The sequence below is a fragment of the Balaenoptera borealis genome (assembly GCF_965194805.1).
Source record: "Balaenoptera borealis genome assembly, chromosome: 16".
Classification (NCBI taxonomy): domain Eukaryota; kingdom Metazoa; phylum Chordata; class Mammalia; order Artiodactyla; family Balaenopteridae; genus Balaenoptera; species Balaenoptera borealis.
Genome location: NC_138872.1, coordinates 74,426,763 through 74,443,551, shown reverse-complemented (window position 1 = coordinate 74,443,551; position 16,789 = coordinate 74,426,763). Strand labels below are relative to the sequence as shown.

The following is a 16,789-nucleotide window of genomic DNA, read 5'->3' as shown; positions in this document are numbered from 1 at the left end:
TTTTAAATCATTTGACAACAAGTAATTACTGAGCACTTACTCTTCTCAAGGTGCAGTGCTAGGCAGAGAATACAAAGACGCTATTTCATTTACAGATGGATTGTGTTATGAAAGCTTTTCAATAAGGCAGATGTTTACAACACGAAACACATTTTCACAAACAAGTAAGCAAATAACGATGGTTAAGCTTCCCAGGCTAGCAAATATAGGTCTACTTAAGCCTAATGAAGCTAAAATACATGTTAATTTACAGGGAATGGAACAGAGAAATATTTTACAAGACTAGCAGTGAAAGAAAAGAGAAAATCAATATAATAGAGAAACAGCTTCTATTGATTCATTTTTAAATAATGTGCTTGATGGAAAGTGATCTAAACATTTACTGAATCCAGGCATATGTTACCCCCTTGAATTCTCAAAACAAGTCTATTAAATTGATATTCTAATACCGAGGAAATTTAGGCTCAAGGAGGATAAGTAACCTGTCCCAGGCTAAATGAATACATTTTAGGAATGTATCAAAGCTTACAACTTCCCCACCTGAGACTATGAGAGACCTCCCTGAACCCTCCACATACACACACACACATCCAGGAAATCCAGGAAAAGGATATGAATGGTATCCGAGAGCCTCAGGTATTTCACTAGCCCAGGGTCACTTTGTATTATCAATTTCACATCTTCAGGGCATTTATGTGACCTTGAGGTACTATTAAATTTTAACACCAACCCCATTTCAGGGTTAGGCCCTGGGAGACTTTTTCTTTTTACCAGAAGCATAGGTAAGGGATAAGCCTCCAAGTACCACAGTGTCAGTGGGTGAATTTTTTCCTAATTCGTCCTTTCACTAAAGGTGAAAGGGCCTAGTGTTCTGCCACAGCCTGTCTCTACTGGAGCTGCAGAGTACCACCAGGCAATCTCCCTTTTTACAGCCCCTAAGGAATTCCCTTACAGACCTGACAGATTGACTAGTCTCTCAAAAGTACGTTTACCATAACATTTACTTCTAAGTGTTTGCTTTTGGAGGAATTTGAGGTTATCTTAGGCTGCCATATTGCTAGCTCTTACCAAATGTTTTTTGGAGAGGCTTTATTACTATTATTTTTAAAACGCTTCCATTTTAGAAAATTTTACTTTAATTAATAAGACAACAACAACAAAAAGCTGCCTTTTCAGACATTAAATAGTTTAATCCTACTGAACAGGAAAGCATGCCTTCTCCATTTACTGATTTCATTTCAATCATTTGAATTATAAAAGTAATGCATGCTCACTGCAACAATTCACACAACACAGAAATATGAAAAGTAAAACAAGCCTTTCCTTCCCCTTCTCCCAAATCGTACACTGTTAATGATTTGATATGTATCCTTCCATACTTTTCTTATATAAATGTATCTAAACATATACTGTTAAAAATTTGATCAAGTAATAGTTATTCTATAACTCGTTTTGTTTCTTAATAGTATACTGTTTTCTGTAAACATCCCTTTTCCCACTTCAGTTTAAGAGAAAGATACTTCATTAACTTGCTGGACAAATGAGAGATGAATTTAATAAACCATGTGATCTAATCCTCAAAGGCCCAGGTACTTGATATTACAGGTCTCCTACCAGAGACAAATGATCATCACATGCTTTCCCCTGATACACACAAACTGTTGTCTATTACCTTATATTTTATAATTTAAATAAGACATTTAAAATTGTGATTAGATTACACACTTCTCCAAGATTTTCAATAAAAAAAATCTCTCAGTGTAGTTCATTTTACTTCTGTAGATTTTGCCTTGTTCAATAAGACATCCATTTCCCAAACAGCATATCCAAATTTAGAAAAAAAAATTTGTACCTATGATGCTTTGATGAGGCCTGGCACATGAAGACAGCTCAGAAATATTTGTTAAATGCAGGGATAAAATAGTAAAATGGAAATCTTGTTTGAAGGAAACTATGTCATTATAACATCTCAGCTATAAGCAGAAGCTTCATCTGTTTCCTAGTTATGTTAATAGTCTGTCCAACTACAGAATGCCCATCAGAGAATTACACTGTTTACAAAGTAGCCATCTTTCTTTAAAATTTGGTTGATTCTTTTCAGATTACAAAATATCTTCTTCATTATAGGAAACATGACTGCAAAGAAAGAAGGAGAAAAAAAGGTGACAGTGCGATCCAGCCAAGTTAATAATAGAGGTTTTACTGCAGCATAATTTGAAGCAGCATTCTTTAATAGCTAAATCATAAATTAAAACACCACTAATCTCTGATGTTGGCAAGGTTTCCTTAAGCTGATGAATATATTTAAAGTGTAGCTTGTGTCTCTGCATCATTAGAGTTCTTGCCAAGAGTAGCCTTTTGAAATTAAGAGCAATTTTAAAAGAAAAGTGTCTTGACCTGACTCGAGGCTGCTACACACTCAGCAATATTTCATCTGCTCCTCTCACCTCTCCATCCCTCCAGAGGACAGTAATGCAGAACACTGAACTTACTAAAAAACGGCTGTAAAACTGAAATATGCTCTGATGTGACAGAGTGCATCCAGCTTCATAAACATAAACTGAAGAGTGGAGCTTTGAGAGACTGGGTTCATTTTCTGATCACTTTCTCTCATTCTGTGTATTCTTAGTTGTCCAAGAAAGCTGTCTGCCTCTTAAAACTCTATAGCTTGAACTACCATCTCATGCTGATGACTTCCAAATCATTACTGCCAGGCCTGTCTTATCCCCAGAACGCCAGGCTTATAGAACCTGTGGCTTATTTGAACCTACACTTTGAACCTACACTTGGATTATTTAAAAGCTATCTCAAAGTATTAAGGTCAACATAGAACTCATGCAATTACTCCCTGAATTTGCCTCCCTTCTCCACTGGTCTTTTCCATCTCAGCAAACTGTTCCACAGCCACACGATTGCTTAAGCCCAAAACCCAGGTGCTATTCTTGATTCTTTTTGTTCTTTCATACCCTACATGTCATCTAACAACAAGTTCTGTTGGATCTACTCCCAAACTGTATCACAAATGCACCCAGTCCTCTCCAATGACCTTCCCCACGCCATCACATCTCTTGCTTGGCAAAAGTTTTGTTACCGGTCTACCTACTTCTACTACTGCCCTCTAAAATCCACTCATGGCAACGGCAGGGTGATCTTTCAAAATCATAAATCAGATCGTATCACTCTCCAGTTTAAAACCCTTTACTAGCACACCTAGTATTAAAAAAAGCTTATCATTAAACTTAGTATAAAATCTGATTCTCTTATCCATGCATGAAACACCTAACAAAATCTGGCTCCAGCCCACCACTCTGATTCATCTTGTACCACAGCCAACTCCAACTACCCGACGGAGATCATGTAGGACCTCTGTGGACCAGCTGTGCCATCTGCCCAGAATGCTCTGACCCCAAGCCTTTGCATATTGTGCTGCTTCTTACTATTCAGGTATCAGTTTTTAAAAGAGTCATCTCCTCAGAAAAGCCTTCCTGCTTTTGAAATCTAAAGCAGCCAACCACAATATCTAGCAAAACAGCATATGCATTTACCCTCTGACACACCAATCCACTTACAGGTATCTATCCCAAAGAAACACTGGTAAAAACATGACAGTGACAACCAGACATTAAATGGCTCCTGCTGGAAGCATACACTACCAGCAATGAAATAATCTTGAAATGCAAACATACACACACACACACACACACACACAAATCTGATCAATCTTCTTTTGATCTAACTACCAATCCACGGGAAATCTAAGGGGCAGAGCAACATGCAATCACCAAAATCTAAAATATAGATATGGGGAACTAACCAGGATAAATGATCCATTTTTTCCAACAAAATAAATTACAAGGGGGAAAAAAAACACATGGAAGAGGAACTAATAGATTAAAAGAAATTTAAGAGAGAAATAATCCAATTCTGACCCTTATTTGGATCCAGATTAAAAAATACTTTAGACAATTGGTTTAAGAAGATGTGGTATATATACACAATGGAATATTACTCAGCCATAAAAAATAATGAAATATTACCATTCGCAGTAACATGGATGGACCTAGAGATTATCATGCTAAGTGAAATAAGTCAGAAAGACAAAGGGAAATATTATATGATATCATTTATGTGAGGAATCTAAAAATGAGTACAAATGAATCTACATACAAAATAGAAACAGACTCACAGACATAGAAAACAAACTTACAGTTACCAAAGGGGAAAGGGAGGAGGAGAAGAATAAATCAGGAGTATTGGATTAACAGATAAACACTACTGTACATAAAATAAACAACAAGGGTTTACTGTATAGCACAGGGAACTATATTCAACATCTTATAATAACCTATAATGGAAAATAACCTGAAAAACTATATATATATATATATATATATATGTGTGTGTGTGTGTGTGTGTGTGTGTGTGTGTGTAAATAAATAAATAAATAAATATATATAAAAAACTGAATTACTTCGCTGTATACCTGAAATTAACACAATATTGTATATCAACTCTACTTCAATTTTAAAAAATACTGTTAAAATAACTGGTCAAGTTGAAACCTTATATGTTCCAATATATGAGATTACTGTTAGAACTGTTTAGTAAGAACAGTATTCTGAATAAGTGTTTAAAGTGAGTGCATATCTTTTAGAAATACATACTAAAACAATTATGGATGAATGGCATAACGTGGGGATTTGCTTCACAGGTAAGGGCAGGAAAATGGGTAGGAGTACAGTTGAAACATGAGCTAGTAATTTTTGAAGCTGGGTAATGGATGGATGGGGTTCATTACATCAGTCTCTCTACTTCTGTATATATTTGAAGTTTTCCATAGTAAAAGTGTAGTTAAAAGCCAACCAATTACTCACTATAACAGTATTTTATTTCTCAGCATATTAAAGTTACTATGTAGTGAGCAGTACATTCATTTTCTGTTGACAGTCTACCTCTCACTAAAATATAAGCTTTTTATATGTGAGAGCAAATGCTTAGTCTTTACTGCTGTTATCTCCAATACCTAGAACAGTGCCAGGAATCTTGATTAATATTTCTGACTGAATAAATAAAACATCCGGGACCTCCTGCAGAATTTTAGAAGATTGTAATTCCACCGTGGCCAACAAAGCATAATGTGAAAGTGCCCAACACTAGCCGGCAGGGGCTTACCTTCACCTCGATGAAGTCAGGGTTCCCCAGGGACACCAGCCTGGCATAGGCCTGGAGTTCATCCACGTTCCATGCTTTCACTAGAGTCAGCCTATAGACAGTACGTTGTTGCTAAAACAGAGGAAAACACAACTTTGTTTTTATCACCCAGGAAGATTTTCAAATTTCTTAAACCCATAGGTGAAACCTGGCATGAACTTCTATAAACTGAAGTTACATTTTGTAGAAAGATGAAAAAAATGTAAACAATGTCATAAGACTCCCAGAAGCCTTATAAAGGCACAGATATTGGTATATTTTTCTTCTCTCACTTACAGTATCGAACACTAGATGAGACACCCAAAAGTTTCTTAACAAATACACTGAATTCCATTTATTTAGAAATAGTAAATTGACCAAACAGTTTTAGATTAGTGAAAATTAATTCACATAACCTTCAGGCTTTCAGGTATCAATTGCTCAAAGTTATTTACAGTAAGAATTTCTAATCACTCTTGTCCTCTTTCCTGCTTCCTCATTATTTAATGATCTCTACTTGGCAGAAAAGGCACGTTGATGAACTGTCAACGTTGCCATTTGTTTACCATGTAACCAAAAGAGGTACTGATTTTCTGAAAAGCCATTAGACAACAGTCATACAAGCCTTTAAAAACTTTATACCTTTGACTTTGTAGCTCCCTTCCAGGACCCTAGACAAATTACTAAAAGTTCAAAGACTTATTCAAACATCTCAAAACAACACGATTAATGATAGTTTAAAATCTACAACAAGAGTGGGGGCAGAACCTGTGACTTGCCTATAACCAATAGAATATGGCAAAGATGATGTGACACCTGTAGTTATGTGCACATGATTACATCCATCTGTAGCAAGTTTCTGGGTAGTATCCATGCTGCTAAAACTCAAACCATGCTTTAAGTAGCAAGGCTCAAAATACTCAAGAGAAAAACAAAGTGAAGTAAGACGTGAACAAAATGATACCAATCTCTCTCTACACGCACCCCAGTGTTCACAGCAGCATTATTTACAATTGCCAAGATATGAAAGCAACCTAAATGTCCACCAACAGATGAACGGATAAAGATGTGGTATATATATACACAATGGAATACTACTCAGCCATAAAAAAGAATGAAATTTTGCCATTTGCAACAACATGGTTGGACTTGGAGGGCATTATGCTAAGTGAAATAAGTCAGACAGAGAAAGACAAATACTGTATGATATCACTTATATGTGGAATATAAAAAATACAACAAACTAGTGAATATAGCAAAAAAGAGACTCAGATATAGAGAACAAATTAGTAGTTACCAATGGGGAGAGGGGAGGGGAGAGAGGCAAGATAGGGGTAGGGGATTAAGAAGTATAAACTATTATGTATAAAATAAGCTACAAGAATATATTGTACAACACAGGGAATATAGCCAATATTTTATAATAACTATAAATGGAGTATAACCTTTAAAATTTGTGAATCACTATATTGTACACCTGAAACATATAATATTGTACATCAACTATACTTCAATTAAAAAGAATGCCAATCTCTCTACTTTTGCTCATGTCTGAAGATAACCAAGGGATGAACAGTATTAGGCAGCCATATCAGAAAATGTACTCAAAACTTATTTTTAAAATGCAGTGTATAATGCACAAAAAGATAGAAATCTTCCAGATTCCCTTCACATAGCTAGAATTCATCCAATGCCAAAACCTAACAAAAATGGTAGAGAAGTACAAGCCAATCTCACTTGTACTTAATCTTACAGAAATTTTAGCAAATGAAATTCAGCATTATGTTAAAAATTCTAGAAATGCAAAGATGATTCAATATTAGACTATATATTAATACAATTCATCACGTTAATAGCTCAACACAGAAAAGTTATACAATCATCTTATAGACACACAAAGACATTTCATATCATTTAAAGCCCATCCTTGATTTTAAAACAAAACAGAATGAACAACTGAAAAACCATTTGGTAAACTCAAAAATTAAAAAACACATCCTTAACATAAAGAAAACACTCTCCAGTCAATAGTCCATGTCATTCTTAGAGATATAAAAAATAGAGGCATTTCTATTTAATCAGAATAACAGCAGAATGTCCACTCTATTATTTTTATAAACACTTCCCTGAAAGTTAAAATCAAAGCAATAAGGCAAGAACAAGAATAAGTGGATAGTATACAAAAAACAATTACTTGCAAATGATATAGCTGGCTTCTTGGAAAATCAACTAAAAATCAGATTAAGTAAAATTGGCCAGTTACCAAATAAAAATAGAAAAATGAGCAGCTTTCCTAGCATAGAGCAGTGGGGTGAATGTGGACTCTGAGGCCAGACTGAATCCCAGACCACATACTAGCCATCTTTAACTCTGTCTCAGTTTCTACCTGTGCAAAATGGGAGTTTACACAGGATTAAAAGTGTCCATCTACATAACGCTTAGAACCATGTTGGCAGCAGTAAGTCATACTAAGTATTAGCTATTATATGCCATATGTATGGTACATATATACTATATGTATAATTACAAAATGCAAGGCAAAGAAAATTCTACTTCAACTCTAAAATACATCTATAAAATACTTGATGATTATTTATGAAATAACATGGACAGTGAAAAATGTAAATATTTCTGAGACCATAAAAAACTAGGCTACATGGACAGCCATGATAGATTGCTAAACATAATGTAATTCCAATGGGAGTTTAAAATTCCTTTCAACAAATAAACTGGAAATAATACCAACAATAACAATAGCAAGAGTTAGCAATGAGTCAGCCCTCACTATGTGCCAGCTGTTGTTGTGTTTAACATCTTAGCAAAGATTCCAATATTTGTCTCATCTTTGCAACAAATCTTACAAAATAGGTTGATTAGCTTCACATTACAGATATGAAATTGAGGCCTAGTGCTGCTAAATGAATTTCCCAAAGTTACACAGTTGGAAAGCAGCAAAGCTGGGATATGAACCCAAGCAGAATGAATCCAGGGCAGACTCTATCTCTCGTTGCTTAACCTTTTCAAATTGTGAAATAAATCATACAAAGAGAAATATACATAAAACACGAATGGGCAGCCCAAGGGATTAACACAAAGAAAATATCCATCACCCAGTAACCATCCATTGCCTTTACCCCAAAGCTATCTAATATCCTGACTTCAACATTAAAGTTTAGATTTTTGCCTGTGTTTGAAATTTATATACATGGAACCACATACTTTTTTGCGTCTTGCTTCTGTCATACAACACTGTGTTTATAAAGTTCATCCATGTTGCTGCATGTTGAGATTTGTTCATTTTCTTTGTTATCTAACATTCCATTATATAAATAGACAATAATTTATTCAACCGTTCCCCCATTGATAGACATCTGGATTATTTCCAGTTTTTAGTTATTATAAAATGCTGTTATCTCTCGTAACACTAGAGTTTAGTTCTTCCTGCTTTAGGGAATTTTATGAAATGCTATTATGACATGTATTCGTCTATGTCTGGCTTCTTTCACTGAAATTCTTTCACTGAATTTGATGGTGACTTTAGCTTTAGATATATTTTTGCTGCTGTTTAGTACTCCAGTATATAAAAATACTTACATTAGTGAAAGTTGTTGGTTGGTTGGTTTTTTTCCCCAGTTTGCGTCTCTTACAAAATAGCATTGCTATGACTGCTACTGTACCTGACTCCCGACGGATGTTTCTTGAATGTTCCTAAGAGTGGAAATGCTGGATCACAGAATGTGCAGATACTGCTAAATTGGTTTCCAAAGTCATTTCACCATACTTCTACCTGCAGTGGATCAGAGTTCCAGCTGCTTCTCTTCTTCAACAACACTTGTTGTTAGTCTTTTAAACTTTAGCCATTCCTGCACTGTCCTATTTTGTATTTGCCCATTTACTGATGAAGTTGAGTATGCTTTTGGCCATTTTGATCTCTACTTTTGTGAAGTACTTGTTCAAATGTTTTGAACATTTCTTTATTGGGATAGCTGTCTTTTTACTACTGGGTTTTTCAAATTCTTTATATATTCTGGCTGTAAGAATGCTGTTATAATTGTATTAGAAATATTTTCATCCACTTTATGGCTTTCCTTTCTGATTTCTTCATATCTTTTGATCAACAGATATAACTAATTTTAGTACATTTACCTTTTATCTATAGCCTACTAATGTTCAGATTGTTAAGGACAAAGAAAAGCACTATGAGGTTACTAAAAAAGAAATGTCATTAGATTTTATTTCAAATTATCAAATTCACATTCTGGGTTTCACTGTGTCTGTAGGGAGCCTGCTCGATGGGATGGTTTTGGAGACTTTAAAGTCTGTTTAAAATTAGTTAAAGCAGTTCCTAAAGTCTATAGAAGAAAGTTGTGTTATACTCCAGTTAGATCAAATTAAAACAAAAACTGAGGGCTTCCCTGGTGGCGCAGTGGTTAAGAACGCACCTGCCAATGCAGGGGACACGGGTTCGAGCCCTGGTCCGGGAAGATCCCACATGCCGTGGAGCAACTAAGTCCGTGCGCCACAGCTACTGAGCCTGCGCTCTGGAGCCCGCAAGCCACAACTACTGAGCCTGCGTGCCACAACTACCGAAGCCTGTGCGCCTAGAGCCCGTGCTGCACAACAAGAGAAGCCACCGCAATGAGAAGCCCGTGCACCGCAACAAAGAGTAGCCCCTGCTCGCCAAAACTAGAGAAAGCCTGCGCGCAGCAACGAGGACCCAACACAGCCAAAGATAAATAAATAAATAAATTTATTTATTTAAAAACAAAAACAAAAACAAAAACTGAGTACAGATGTTGCTTGAGAGGTGAGAGCTGGAATTTCCTTTGCAAAGGACATACTTAACACTTTATTTTATCCTTCTTTTAGATTAAAAAAAAGAAAGAAAAAATTGGAGTACAAACTGGATTGTATTGTAGTAATTTAATTTGAATAAAACCTATTTTTTTCCTCAGTTTGGGGATTTAGTTAGTAATTTTAATTTGCATAGGTTCTGGTCAGTTATTACTGCAGGATTTTCTGAATGTGGCATATTATCTAGTAGGGACAGGGTTTGTGTAATACTACGCAATACAAAAATGAAGATGAAAGTATCCAATTCAGGCAAAAAGTTTAGCTACTTTCTGTTCAGGCTACAATGTGATTTGTAAAATGTCACAATGAGATTTGTAAAAAAGTGTCAAGTAGCTGGCATGTTATAATTTCATGTATTTTCTGTTTAATTTGAGAGTCTAGGACTTTTTTCCCCCAGTGGTAGTAACAAACACAATAAAATGGGAGGGAGGGGTGGATCTGAAAGTAACATCACAACCAATGTGCAGCTAGGCTGTGCAGCAAGAAACCTAGACGTTAACCTCTAGAATTCAGACCACATCTTTGTGACAGAGTTTAAATTTGGGTTTTAACTTATATTTGTTTCTTAGAAGGAAGCAATACATGGACTGAAAATATTGGGTTGGCCAAAAAGTTCTTTCGGGGTGGTACGGAAGAACCTGAACGAACTTTTTGGCCAGCCCAATACATGGCGTGAAAATTGAGGTCAAAATTCCAAAGGTAAATGTTAAATGCTTATCAAAGGGAAGTGAGGGAAAAAAGGATTAAGTACAAAGTAGAAAAGGTCTGAGTAGTTAGGAAGGAGGAGAGAAAAGAGGAAAAAAGTATAAGATGAGGAAAAGAGTACATAGTAGCAATTAAGCTACTGGGCTCTGGAGTCAGCTGTGTGAGCTAAGGCATGCTCTCTGTGCCTCTGTAAAATAGGAAGAGTGATAGTATCTATATCTCATAGTATTGCTATAAAATTAAAAGAACTAAAACAAATAAAGAACTTAGAACACAGCCTGGCAGATAGAAAACTCTGAATAAATTTCAGCTACCATCATCACCACCACCAGCAGCAGTTACACAGATTCATTCATTTGTTCACACAGATATCAATTCAACCAACAGTCACCAGGTCCCGCTGTACACCAGGTATAATACTAGATGCTAGAGATACAGCAGTGAACAAGCAACCAAAGTACCGACTGTTGTATAATCTACATTTTATTCTAGTAAACGAACAAAACCAAAGTCAGAAAAGAAATTAGCAGCAATGGTTAATACCAAAAGAGGAGAGGAACCAGGAAACCAGCAAGGTAAGACTCCACCACTCCTGCCTGGCTCCTCAAAGGGAAGGAAATCCAAAAAGGAGGGGATATATGTATACATATGGCTGATTCACTTTGCTGTACAGCAGAAACTAACACAACACTGTAAAGCAACTACATCCCAATTAAAAAACAAACAAACAAATTGAATGCTGACCAAGTCATATCATGCTTGTCAAAAAATTAATTCTAAACTCTTTAAAACAAACAAAAAAACCTTAAAATTGAAACAATCCCTCACTGATGACCATTGTTTCTAAAAGCAAAGGAATATGTATTGCCTCTACTAGAAATTGGGCAATGAATCTTTCAAAGTCCTTAGAAAACATACTTATTCTTAAAATGGCTTTAATTAACTAAATTTTTTACTGTTCATGGGAGACAAAACAAAATGTGTCAATCTGATATGTCAAATAAGCAAAGAATTAGAAAATAAATTCAAAGATATGATTCATGATGCAGCCAAATGAAGTATTCTTTATAATCAAAGAAGACAAGCAGGAAAACTATTATAGAATTACTTCCAAAATAAACTAAGTAACCAACCAAATTAAACTGTAATGAATAACTGAAAAGGCAGATCAAAGAAAGAGGGCAAAGACAATGTTATAAGACTCAGTGAAGAAAATCCAACCCAACAGGAAAAGAAATCATAGAAGGAGACACATCAAGCCATTAATAGTGCTTACTTCTGAGGATGAGAAGTAAGAGAAGGGTTGTAGGTTTATTATTTACATTTCTCTTTAAAGACCTGTAGAACACCATGAAATGTTCAACATGTGCATTATGAAAATCTCAGAAGGAGAGGAGAGAGAAAATGGCAAAAAATAATATTTGAAAACAAAATGGCCAAAACTTCCAAAATCTGATGAAAAACATGAGCCTACACATTGAAGAAGCTCAACAAACTTCAAGTAGGATAAACTCAAAGAGATGCACACTGAGATATATTATAATCAAACTGTCAAAAGACAAAGAGAATCTTGAAAGCAGCAAAAGAGAAGTGACTTGTCATGTACAGGGATCCTTGATAAGATCAGAGCCTATTTCTCACCATCAACCATAATAGTCAGGAGACAGTGGGATGACATATTTAAATTGCTGAAAGAAAAAAACTATCAACCAAGAATTCTACATCTGGTAAAACTATACTTCAAAAATAAAGGAGAGGGACTTCCCTGGTGGCACAGTGGTTAAGAATACACCTGCCAATGCAGGGGACACGGGTTCGAGCCCTGGTTGGGGAAGATCCCACATGCTGCGGAGCAACTAAGCCTGTGCGCCACAACTACTGAGCCTGCGCTCTAGAGCCCGCGAGCCACAACTACTGAGCCCATGCGCTACAACTACTGAAGCCCGCACTCCACAACGAGAAGCCACCGCAATGCAAAGCCCATGCACCGCAACGAAGAATAGCCCCCGCTTGCCGCAACTAGAGAAAGCCCACGCGCAGCAACAAAGACCCAATGCAGCAATAAATAAATAAATAAATAAAGTCATTTCCAGATAAACAAAAGCTCAGGGAGTTCATCATTAGCAGAACTGCCACAGAAGAAATGCTAAAGAGAATGCTTCAGGATGACATGAAAGGACACCAGACAGCAACCTGAAACCATGAGTAAAGAACTGTGATAAAGGTAACTAAATAGGTAAATATGAAAGCCAGTATTGTTCTATTTTTGGTTTCTAATTCCTTTTTTTGTTCCTATGTGATTTAAAACACATATACCTAAAACAATAATTATAAATCTATGTTAATGGGCATGCAATGTATAAAATGTAATCTGTGAAATTAACAACATAAGGAGGAAGATAGAAAATGAGGGGCTTAAAAAAAATAACTTATAAGCTTTTGTACAGCAAAAGAAACCATAAACAAACCAAAACGAAAATCAAAACTACAATGAGGGGCTTTCCTGGTGGCGCAGTGGTTGAGAATCTGCCTGCCAATGCAGGGGACACGGGTTCGAGCCCTGGTCTGGGAAGATCCCACATGTGCCACAACTACTGAGCCTGCGCGTCTGGAGCCTGTGCTCCGCAACAAGAGAGGCCACGATAGTGAGAGGCCCGCGCACTGCAATGAAGAGTGGCCCCCGCTTGCCGCAATTAGAGGAAGCCCTCACACAGAAACGAAGACCCAACACAGGCAAAAAAATAAATAAACATTAAAAAAAAAAAAACTACAGTGAGGTATCACCTCACGCTGGTCAGAATGGCTATCATCAGAAAGTCTACAAATATTAAATGCTAGAGAGGGTGTGGAGAAAAGGGAACCCTTCCACACTGCTGATGGGTGCAGCCACTGTGGAGAACAGTATGGAGTTTCCTTTAAAAACTAAAAATAGAGTTACCATATGATCCAGCAATCCCACTCCTGGGCATATATCTGGGAAAGATGAAAACTCTAATTCGAAACGATGCATGCACACCAATGTTCATAGTAGCAGTATTCACAATAGCCAAGACATGGAAGCAACCTAAATGTCCATCAATAGATGAATGGATAAAGAAGATGTGGTATCCATCTTATTGGATGGATGGCATCCATAAAATGGAATATTACTCAGCCATAAAAAAGAATGAAATACTGCCATTTGCAGCAACATGGATGGACCTAGAGATTATCATACTAAGTGAAGTAAGTCAGACAAAGAAAGACAAATATATGATATCACTTACATGTGGAATCAAAAAATGTAATACAAATCAATTTATTTACAAAACAGAAGCAGACTCACAGACATAGAAAACAAACTTATGGTTACTAAAGGGGAAAGGGGAGGGGGAGGGATAAATTAGGAGTATGGGATTAAAACATATAAACTACTACATATAAAATAGATAAGCAACAAGGATATATCGTATAGCACAAAGAATTATAGCCATTATCTTGTAATAACTTATAACGGAGTATCATCTACAAAAATACTAAATGACTCTGCTGTAAAACTAAAAAATATTGTAAATCAACTATACTTCAATATAAAAATCCTATTAAAAAATTTAAAAATATATGCAAAGTGCTGGGAGGAGGCATTCCATTTTTAATATGTCCTTATGTGTTAAATACACAAGTATTTGTGGATAAAATGATACTACTTATCTGATTTGAAATATTCCAATGCTTCCCCACCCCCCAAAAATTGGGAAGACAGATGAAACATGAAATGTAGAATGCTGATAACTGTCAAAGCTAAGATTATGCTTACACAGGAATTCCCTCCATTATTCTCTCTTCTCTTGAATGTTTTAAAAATCCATAATAAAAAAGTTTAAAAATATGCAGTTATGGGTTAGAATTCTGTCACTTCTAATTAGGCAGCTTTCAGTGTTACACATTCTGGATGAGGTTATTACATCCGAGGACTACAGCTCTTAATTTCAACAATTTATCTTGACAGTTGCAATTCAAGACGAACTCGAGTTGAGGCTGTGTCAAAACAAGAAAAAATGGTCTCCTAAAATATGGTTCTGAGTTACTAGTAATCAAAGAAATGCAAATTGAAGCAGTAATGAGGTACCATTTTGGCTTATCAGATTGGCAAAGATATTTTTAAATAGCAATATTCAATACTGCCTAGAGTACAGCAAGACAGACACTCATTCACTGATGGTAAAAGCATAATTCAGTACAAACATTTTGGGAAGTACATGGCAACATGATTAAAGAATCTGAAAAGTATCCAAATATGTTGATCCAGTAATTGCATTTCTAAAGATTTTAAGCCTTTGGAAATGATAAAACTTGTGGACAAATACTGATGAATAAGAATGTTCATTCCAGCTTTATTTATAATAATGAGATATTATAAATATGTCAATCCCAAGAAATAGCTATATGTTCAATCCAAAAAAATAGCTAGATGATTTATGATACAGCTATTTAACTAACACTAAAGATGATTATTTCAGAACAGCGGTTATGAATTCCACATGGAGGAGAAACACACTCTTAACAATAAGAGAGCTCAATGCAGATGTGATTCTCAGAAAGGGGAAGGAAGGTGGTGGGAGACCTGTTTTTTTCTATACCCTTGCTCCCACTGAGAATAATTGTTTTAGAAGAATGTTTAATAATGAGGGGTAATTTTTATGTAATAGCATTGAATTTTTAAAAAGCTAAAACCGAAACTGTATACATACCATAGTATTAATGACATAAATACATATACACAAAGGAAACACAAAAGGCTGGGAAGGAAATACAAGAAAAGTTGTGGGGTCAGAAAACCTGTACGCACGCGTGCGCACACACACACACACACACACACACACATTTTTTTACAGTACTGACTCTTGAGATGAGAATGGATCAGTTTAACAGTTTCTTGATACGCCTGATCTCAACTATCCTTATACAGATGCCTTAAACAAAATTCTCCTGCTCAAAGACCAGAAATCTGGTAAAGGAAGTAGAAAAAGATTTGTCTTAGGTTCAGCAGAACCTCAGAAGACCATGGAAATCAACTTGAATATGAGACAGAGTGTGGCCAGAGTTTGAAGAGTCATGGACCTCTATGTTACCTATAATAGCAAAAAGAAAAGAAAGGCTTGACATCCTCCTGGTAACATGGTAACATACCCAAGAAGATGTTGCTTGTGTGAAGGAGTAGGAGGAGGGTGAGATCACACATATTTTTTAAAATTTTATATATACATGTGTATACACACACACACACAGACATACATGACCACATGTTATAATGCACGCTGTCAGCACTCGGTATCCGCAGGAGATTGGTTCCAGGACAACCACAGATACCAAAATCTTCAGATGCTCAAGTCTCTTATACAAAAAGGCACAGTATTTGCACATAACCTATGCACATTTTCCTGTATATTTTAAATCATCTCTAGATTACTTACAACACCAAATACAATGTATATATTATGTAAATAGTTGTAAATACAACTATTAATTGTATTTGTTACAAATAATTATTTGTATTTGTATTTGTAAATACAACTATAAATGCTATGTAAACAGTTGCCTTCCAAGGCAAATTTAAGTCTTCCTTTTTGAAACTCTCTGGAATTTTTTTTTCCGAATATTTTCGATCCGTGGTTGGTTGAATCTGTGGATGCGGAACTGGTGGATATGGAGGGCCTACTGTATAATTGACGTACGGTCAAAGGGCTACTATAAGATCATCTATTGAAAAACCACAAGAAGAGGAAGCTGACAAGTGCAAAATGCAAACACAATAGAGGCGAAGAGCACTGGCAGCTGTATAAAGAGAAACTGTAAGTAAACACTCAATAGCAGAAAAAAAACCATCCCCACTACTGGATAAAAATAAATAAATAAATAAAAAAGGCAGCAGCACTTACACGTCAGAAAAGCAAAGGAGTAATATGGAGTGATGTTTCTCCATCCTTTGGAGGTTGGCAGAGAATGGAAGAGGTAAGGTTCTACTGGCATTTTGAACAGGACAGCTTTTTTTTTTTTTTTT

The 16,789-nt window shown here is 35.9% G+C and overlaps 1 protein-coding gene across 4 annotated transcripts in view; it reads right to left on the bottom strand.

The window, feature by feature from the left end:
- The window catches only part of LOC309612626 (S-adenosyl-L-methionine-dependent tRNA 4-demethylwyosine synthase TYW1), a 214,294-nt gene that overhangs the window by 86,130 nt on the left and 111,375 nt on the right, over positions 1-16,789 (bottom strand). For all 4 annotated transcript variants that reach the window (XM_082358575.1, XM_082358572.1, XM_082358574.1 and 1 more), the window contains exon 14: positions 5,173-5,283. In XM_082358575.1, the coding sequence (XP_082214701.1) occupies positions 5,173-5,283 (111 nt within the window). The remainder of the gene's footprint in view (positions 1-5,172; positions 5,284-16,789) is intronic.